Here is a 9,327-nt window from a genome sequence, read left to right on the forward strand (position 1 = left end):
TTGACATAAAGAATACGTATAGGAAAGTACATAAATCATAATTGCTCTGCGAGTTATTGCAAAATAAGTACACTCAATACCAAACGGGTCACGAAACACAAAATTACCAATTCCCCTCATGCCGTAACCCAATTACTGCCCCTTTCTCCTCCCCAAACATAACCACTCTCCTGACTTCTAGCAACACTTAATAATATTACCTGTTTCTGAACTTTGTATAAATGTGATTATAGAGTGTTTATATTTTAGTATCTGGTTTGTTTGGCTTGACATTATTTGTGCGATTCATCCATGTTCATCTATTTTCATTGCTGTATAGTATTTCATTGTATGACTATATCATAATTTATTTATCATCCTGTTGATTAACATGTAGATTGTTTCTAATTTGGAGCTACGATGAAAAATACCGCCATGAACATTCTTATACATGTCTTTTGGCGCATGTTTACATACATTTTTGTTGGGAGTATACCCAGGAGTGAAATTGCTGAGTCATAGGACATGCAAAGGTTCAACTTTAGAAGATGGTGTCGAACAGTTTTATAAAATGGTGGTACCACTTTTCACACTTACCTCTAGCATATGAGAGTTCCATTTGCTCCACATCCTCACTGACAGTTGGTATTGCCAGTCTTGTTAATTTTAGCCCTTCTAGTGGATTTATAGTGGTATTTCATTGTGGTTTTTTTAAATGGAAGTATAGTTGATTTACATATTATATTAGTTTCAGGTGTACAACACAGTGATTCAATATTTTTATAGATGATACTCCTTTGTGGTTTTAATTTGCATTTACCTAGTGACTAATGAGGTTGAGCACCTTACCATATATTTACTGGCCCTTTGGTATGTTCCTTTGTGAAGTGCCTGTTCAAGTCTCTTACCCATTTTTCTCTTGGGTCATTGGCCTTTTTATTACCAATTTTAAGAGTTCCTTTGTATTCTAGATATTAGTATTTTGCTAGTTATATGTGATAAAAAATATCTTCTCTACTTGTGACTTGCCTTTTCACTTTTAGATAGAATCTTTTGATGAACAAAAGGTCCAATCCAATTTCTTGATCTTATCTGTTCTGGTTATTATTGTTTGTGTTCTGTTTTAGAAATCTTTGTCTACTCCAAAGTCATAAAGCCAATTTCCTATGATATCTTCTAGGAGCTTTATTGTTTACCTTCTGTACTTCTGTGTTTGTTTTTTTTTTTTTAAATAAGTGACAGACATGAGCAATGAAAAAGTATAGAGAAAATTTGAGATGCTCTAGATGAGGTTATCATCTTTCATCTTTCAGAGGTGATTTACCTTACATCTGGTCAGTGGCAAGGTTAGGGGAATGAGCAATTCCAGATCACTTTAATCCAATCGGGAATAAAGGTGATATGAACCTGGGCTTCAGTTCCTGTGAGGGTTAGTCTGTTTTCTGTGTGCCCTTTCTTCTAGGGTTCCAACCTAGAGCCTAGAGTATTTATGTAGACTTCCTCAGAAGACCCTGGACTCCAGTTTTTGTCAGATTCACTCTGTTTTTGTGAGTCTGCCAGATGCTCTGCTTAGCTTCTCAGGTGCTTTTAGGGAAAACGTGGCTCACCGTGTGCAGGGCTCACCTCTTGGATTTCCTTTTCCAGACTCTGGCCCTCTTCACTGCCATGGTAGCTTTCTGATGCCATTAAGCAGAAAATTTTGTTGTGTTTTATTTTCCCAGCTTTTCTAGTTAGCCTCAGTTGAAAAGATGGTTCAAATTACCTTGTTTGCTATTAACTAAAATAGAACCCCCAGGGATTTTTTTAAGTTATATGAACTTTGTCTACATTGTAATTCAGAATGCATGTTACTCACTGGGCTTGGAAAAGATGTAGAGAAAATTGGAGAGAGTTCACAGGAGAGTGACAAAATGCTAAAGTGATAGATCATTTGGACAGTAAATGAATAAGGAAACATTGAGCTTGAACTACATTTTAGACTAAATGACATTTAGGCATATACATAACATTCCATCCAACAAGAGAATATACATTCTCCTCAAGTGCACATGGAACATTCTCCAGGATAGATCATATGTTGGGTCACAAAACAAGTCTTAGCAAATTTATGAAAATTGAAATCATACCAAGTATCTTTTCCGACCACAATAGTATGAAACTAGAAATCAGTAACAGGAGAAAAACTGGAAAGTTCACAAATATGTGGACACTAAACAACACACTCCTAAACAATCAGTGGGTCAATGGAGAAATCAGAAGAGAAATTTTAAAATTATCTTGAGACTAATGAAAATGGAAACACAACACAGGAAAACTTATGGGATGCAACAAAAGCAGTTTTGAGAGGGAAGTTCATAGTGATAAGTGATACATTAAGTGATACGTTAAGAAAAAAGAAAGATCTCAAACAACCTAACTTTACTCCTCAAGGAACTAGAAAAAGAAGAACGAAGCCCAAAATTAGTAGAAGGAAGGAAATAACAAAGGCCAGAGCAGAAATAAATAAAATAGAGACTCAGAAAACAATAGGAAAGATCAACAAAACTAAGAGTTGGTTTTTTGAAAAGATGAACAAAATTGATAAGCGTTTAGTTAGACTAAGAAAAAGAGAAGACTCAAATAAATAACATCAAATGAAAGAGGAGACATTACAACTAATACCACAGAAATATATAGGCTAAGAGACTACTGTGAACAATTATTCACCAAAAATCGTATAACCTAAAAGAAATGGATAAATTCCTAGAAACATGCAACTTACCAAGACTGGATCATGAAGAAATAGAAAATCTGAACAGACCAATACAAGCAAGGACATTGAATTAGTAATTAAAAACCTCACAGCAAAGAAAAGCCCAGGACTATATGGCTTCACTGGTGAATTCTACCAACCATTTAAAGAAGAATTAATCCAGGAATTCCCTGGAGGTCCAGTGGTTAGGACTCTGGGCTCTCACTGCCGAGGGCCCAGGTTCAATCCCTGGTGGGGGAACTAAGATCCCACAAGCCGTGCAGTGCAGCCAAAAAAAAGAAAAAAGAAAAAAAGAATTAACCCTTCTCAAACTCTTCCAAAAAATTGAAGATGGGGGAATACTCCCAAATTCATTTTTTGAGGCCAGCATGGCCCTGATATTAAAGCCCACCAAGGACACTACAAGAAAAGAAAATTACAAGCCAGTATCCGTGGTGAACATAGATGTAAAAATCTTCAACAAAATACTAAAAATCTGAATTCTATAGCACATTAAAAGGATCAGACATCGTAATCAAGTGGGATTTATCCCTGGGGGATGCCACATAATCAATGTGAACACCACAGTAACAAAATAAAAATCATGTGATCGTCTCAATAGATGCAGAAAAAGCATTTGACAAAATCCAGCATTCTTTTATGATAAAAACTCTCAACAAATTAGGTATAGATGGAATGTACCTCAACATAATAAATGCCACATATGACAAACCCACAGCTAACATGATACTCAATGGTGAAAAGCTGAAAGCTTTTCCTGTCAGATCTGGAGCAAAGCAAGGGTGTACACTCTTGCCACGTCTATTCAACACACTACTGGAAATCCTAACCAGAGCGGTTAGGCAAGAAAAAGAAATAAAAGGCATACAAATCAGAAAGGTAGAAGTAAAATTGTCTCTGCAGATGACATGATCTCACATATAGAAAACCCTAAAGATTCTACCAAGAAATTGCTTGAAGCTTTTAAACTAAATCACTAAAGTTACAGGAGATAATATCAGCATACAAAAATCAGTTGCATTTCTATATACTAACAATGAACTATCCAAAAAAGAAATTAAGAAAACAAATCCATTACAGTAGCATCAAAAACAATAAAATATGGCTTCCCTGGTGGTGCAGTGGTTGAGAGTCCGCCTGCCGATGCAGGGGACACGGGTTCGTGCCCCGATCCGGGAAGATCCCACATGCCACGGAGCGGCTGGGCCCGTGAGCCATGGCCGCTGAGCCTGTGCGTCCGGAGCCTGTGCTCTGCAACGGGAGAGGCCACAACAGTGAGAGGCCCGTGTACTGCAAAAAAAAAAAAGCAAAAAAAAAAAAACACAATAAAATACTTAGGAATAAATTTAACCAAGGAGTGAAGATCCATATACTGAAAATTAAAGAACATTGACAAAAGAAATTGAAGAAGACACAAGTAAACGGAAAGATACCTGTGTTCATGGATTGGAAGAATTAGTATTGTTAAAATGTCCACACTGCCGAAAGCGACCTACAGGTTCAGTACAATCTCTATCAAAACTCTGATGGTATTTTTCACAGAAAAAAAAAAAACCATCCTAAAATTTGTATGGAACCACAAAAGAACCTAAATAGGTAAAGCCATCTTGAGGGAGAAGAACAGAGTTGGAGGCATCACACTTCCTGATTTCAAATTATATTACAAAGGTACTGTAATCAAAAAAGTATGGCATTGGCATAAAAACAGACACACAGATCAAAGGAACAGAATAAGAAGTCCAGAAATAAACCCTTGCATATAGAGTCAAGACCAACATGCCAAGGAAACACAATTGGAAAAGGGAAGTCTCTTTAATAAATGGTGTTAGGAAAACTGGACAGCCACATGTAAAAGAATGAAACTGGACCTCATCTTATACCACTCATAAAAATCAACTCAAAATGGATTAAAAACTTAAATGTATCCCACCCCTCCAGGAGATCGGTGCTTTGTGACCGCCTGGAGGGGTGGGATAGGGAGGGTGGGAGGGAGGGAGACGCAAGCGGGAAGAGATATGGGAATATATGTATATATATAACTGATTCATTTTGTTGTGAAGCTGAAACTAACATACCATTGTAAAGCAATTATACTCCAATAAAGATGTTAAAAAAAAATTAAAAATAAAAAAAAAATTAAAAAAAAAAAAACTTAAATGTAAGACCTGAAACCATAAAACTCCTAGATGAAAACAGAGGGGAAAAGCTCCTTGACATTGGTCTTGGCCCTGATTTTTTGTTGTTGTTGTTGTGTTTGACACCAAAAGTGCAGGCAACAAAAGCAAAAGTAAACACGTGTAAAATTTTTTACATCAAACTAAAAAATTTCTGCAAAGCAAAGGAAACCATCAACAAAATGAAAGTCCTAGGATGAAAAAATTTTTTCTGAGCTTAGAATTCTATACCCAAACTGTTAATCAAAAATGAGCAGGGCTTCCCTGGTGGCGCAGTGGTTGCGAGTCCGCCTGCCGATGCAGGCGGCGCGGGTTCGTGCCCCGGTCCGGGAGGATCCCACGTGCCGCAGAGTGGCTGGGCCCGTGAGCCATGGCTGCTGAGCCTATGTGTCCGGAGCCTGTGCTCCGCAAAAAAAAAAAAAGAGTAAAAAAAAGGAGGGTGGCTTTCAGACATGCAAGAATTCAGAAAGTTTAGCACCGTGCAGACTCTATAAGAAGGGGGGAAAATAACATAAGGATTAAACAAAACAAAATCCAACTAAGGGGACAGTGATTTGTTATAACCCAGAAGAAGTGAACAAGATCAAAAAGAAATTAAAAGAAGATCTTTTTTTTTTTTGCAAGATACTCAAATGTTCTTTTCTAACAAAGTTTAAATGACATTGTATTACATTTCCTTTAATAGTATTCCAACCACTCTGCTTGGTTACAGTGAATAATATTCATAAATTACATTATTACAAGTGCTGCTTATTGGTCTTTAACATTAGGCTCAGTCCATAGACAAAGCAGATATTTGCTTATTAGTTACAGAATGCAAATGTTATATATCTACAGTATAAAATTAATTATAAATAAAAATTAGAAAGAAAAAAATTGAAAAGAGGCAGGAATGTAAATGAATTAAATTTACCATCCTTCATAAGAGGGAGCTAAAAGCTGACTACAGTTTATAAATCAGGAAATAGGCGAAAAAAACTGTATTCTATAAAGTTGTAATGGTAAATTACCAGAAAGACTGGGTGGGAGGGAGGCTTGATATTTCAATTTTGCCCTTCCAACAATCTGAATATTTAAAATCTATCTGTAAATATTTTTTCTCTTTTAAAGAAGTTGTTAGAGGGCCTTCTGTATTTGGGAAGAGCGAGCTTGTCTTTGAACTGCCCAAGACAGGGAACTAAAAGGTAGCCTCTGGGTTCACCGGAACTCTTTTGTATTAGTCATTCTGCAAATCCAGCTGCTGTCAGCTTCTGAGCTGAAGACACAAGGAAACTGATAGGCCTGTAGGGGCTGTTTCTAGGAATGAGGACAGCAGTCAGAGGGGGCTTGTTCTGCCTATAGAGGCCCAGCAGAGCCCGCACATCCTCCTTTGATGAGTAATTCCCAGTCAGAATTTTACCCAGGGCTCACCCTTCCATCTCCTCCTGTAGAGAAGCCTTTTCTCTCTCATGCTGCTCTGAATGAAGACAGGAAGTGATGGTGCTCGGAGCAGTCATCAGCTTGGGTACAGACAGCTGTGACTCCTTCTCACCTGCCTTTAAAGTCTCTTGGCCTTTCCTGCATTTGAGGTGGCCCTGTAGGTCTCCACCTTTTCCACATTGCTTTGGCTCTGGGTATCAGAAATGGTCCCAGCTCCATCGTAATGTGACACAGGGCTGCACATTTGCCAGCACAAATATCCGTAGATTGGCAAACCCTGAGCCGGTCTCCACAGAACAGTTGACCTTCATGTTAGAACAGGGGGCTCAATTGAGGGCAGGTTTGCTTCTCAGGGGACACTGGGCCATGTCAGGAGACATTTTTGTTGTCACACCTGAGGGAAGTGTTGGGGGTACTCTAGTGGGCAGAGGCCAGAGATGCTGCTAGGCATCCTACAACGCAGGACAGCCCCCTACGACAAAGGGTGATCTGGCCCACAATGCCACTAGTGTCGAGGTGGAGAAACTGTGCTGGAGAGTCTGGGAGAGAGGCAGCAGGTAGAGGGAAGAGTAGTCCTGTATGGGAAGGTGGGAGGTTGAGGTCTGAGTGACCTTCGTGAAACGGTTTTGCCTTTTGCCGAGTCCTTTCAGGTCCTGTCCACCTCGAACTTTTCCACCATGTGACCTCTGGGGGGAGGGGACCCAGGGGCTGTAACATCTCCACTCCCGCTACACGATTTCCTGTTTCCAAAACATGAGCTGGTTGTGTGTCAAAAGCTGGAAGGCTGATCAAAACCAAAATTCTCATTCAGCATAACAAAGAAGGCAGAAGGGTGTTCTAATTAATCAGATATTCTTTTTAACTGAAAATGAGGAACCGCCAACCTGAAAGTTAACAGGTAACATTTAAGGCTATTGGGGCATAGTTTAATCTTGGATTCAGACTGTTGCAGACTACAGGTACTTTCTGTGTTGTACTGGTAAAATGGGGGAAAAGAGGCTTTTTGGGGGTAGAATGCCAGATGATTTACTCTTTGGGATTTCTAAACACATTTTGTTGGGTGTGTGTTTTCTTTGCAGGCACTTTTCCTTAATTCTCTTTTTAAAGTTACTTGAAGCCCATCCTCACACACAGTGGCCCCCCATTAACCACCACTCTCCCAGCCTGGTGTGGCTTGCTCGCTCGATGTCTGACCAGTCCCCAGGTGTACGACGTAAGTACAGCATGGCCAGGTTGCTATGGTAACACTGCAGTTCTGCTATGGCCTTTGCTTTGAATTTCTACCAAACGTGACAGAGAACAGCATCAATGTCTCCTTCTCTTAAAGATAGTTGAGGCTTCCAGCCTCCCCAGCCCCTCCCCATATACAAATGGAATTCCCGTGCCACCTCTGACAAACTGTTTTTAAATTACAAAAAATGGGTCAGATGCCAAGAACACCATTTCCTTAGAACTGCTCCCAGTTTTGTAAAGTGATTTTTAATGCTTATGGTGAGTTTTTAGTGGAATATGAGCCTAGGTAATAATGCTAATTACCTTTCCTTTTATGTTGGAAGGATACAGACCAATAGATTAAAAAGTTACTTTTATAATTTCCCAACCCATTTTATTTAATAAATCTGTCTTATTTTGAATGCTAAATAGTTTGCTTAGTTTGGACCTCTGTGTAAAGTGACAGTGTGGGCCATTTGGATGTGTTTTATCATCAGAAACAAAGGGTAGTGACTCGGCATCCTCACTTCTCCCGCTAAAGAAGCTCCAACTGATTACACTGTTTGATTTTGTTTCACTGGGCTTACGTGTTTCTTTGCCTTCTAGCTCTAGTCTCCTTTAACCAATTTCTAAAGCCTTCCTTCTTACTTAGGTTTTACAAGGGTCACTTTTCATGTCTCTGTAATAGTAAAGTAACTAACCCACTATGAAAACTTTATAAAAACCTTACCTAATCGGAAGCTTACCAACTATTCCTCACACATCAGTTAGGGGTATCTGGCCTACTTTGAACTCAGCATAAACTCAATATACTTCCAGGGACTTAAGTTGAAAGTGCTCCCCTGACCACTTCCAGAGCCTGCCCAAGGTTTGCTTCCTGGGGTAATGTTTGGGCTGTGGACTCCCCACAGCCAACCCAAGATGCGGTGACTTGGGCTACAGGCAAGAACCACCCTCTATTCTGCCGTTACTGCCTTGGGCTGGGGTCCTGACTGGGGTCCCAGCCACCTCCAGACACGGAGAGGCCTGCTGCTGAGAGAGTGAGAGCAGAGAGTCTTTGGAAGTTTAACTGAGGAAGCCAGAGGTGAGAGAATGGAGGGGGATCCATGTGGAGTCTAGTGCCGGGTGAGGGCATCAGATGAGCCATTCTCTGGGCTGTTTGACACACTTTTGGGTGGGCCCTCCCATCACCTGGAGGGCGTTTTATACTTCACCAGGATTCTTTGGGAGATATGGAAGATGTTCGTTATTCCTCATTTCCACTAACTGTAAATGAAATTTAGGTTTGAGAACCACCTAGAAAACACTGTTCTTCCACCTAACGAAAATGATCTGTGGCTATTTAAATGCACACATTCCCACGACACTCTTGCTTGCAGGTGTTTGCAGGGTTATTTCACTCCATTTCCATAGCAGCCCTCACTGGACAGCTAGTTATGTAATTACACAAACCTTCAGCTGAACAAAACTTTTGTCAATCCTGTCATCTGGAATTCAAGGGTGTGGGATAGTTTTGTCGTCAGCGTAGAACATTCCTTAAGCTTCCATCTGGAAATCCCTCTCCACTGGGTTTTACTACGTCCTTGCTTCTGAGTGACCTTTCCTGGGGTACTATTTGTCTGGGCTTGTGAGTTTCATCATGGAATGGGACAATATCCAGTCTTGTTTTCTCCTGTCAGTGAATCGTGGCCCTGCTTCCCACTGCGAGGCGTCAGAGTGGGCCACGCCGGAGCTTCCATCTGGGGGTTCCTCTGTGCTGCTGGGGAGGGAGGGGCTTGGCTCCATTTGCAG

General features: G+C 40.2%; 1 protein-coding gene across 1 annotated transcript in view; it reads left to right on the plus strand.

Moving 5' to 3' along the window:
* The window catches only part of SLC9A7 (solute carrier family 9 member A7), a 149,232-nt gene that overhangs the window by 132,144 nt on the left and 7,761 nt on the right, over window positions 1–9,327 (plus strand). The window contains exon 16 of the mRNA XM_060002528.1: window positions 7,432–7,537. Coding sequence (XP_059858511.1) covers window positions 7,432–7,537 — 106 coding nt within the window. The remainder of the gene's footprint in view (window positions 1–7,431; window positions 7,538–9,327) is intronic.

Source organism: Delphinus delphis, chromosome X (assembly GCF_949987515.2).
Source record: "Delphinus delphis chromosome X, mDelDel1.2, whole genome shotgun sequence".
In the NCBI taxonomy this organism is placed as follows: Eukaryota; Metazoa; Chordata; class Mammalia; order Artiodactyla; family Delphinidae; genus Delphinus; species Delphinus delphis.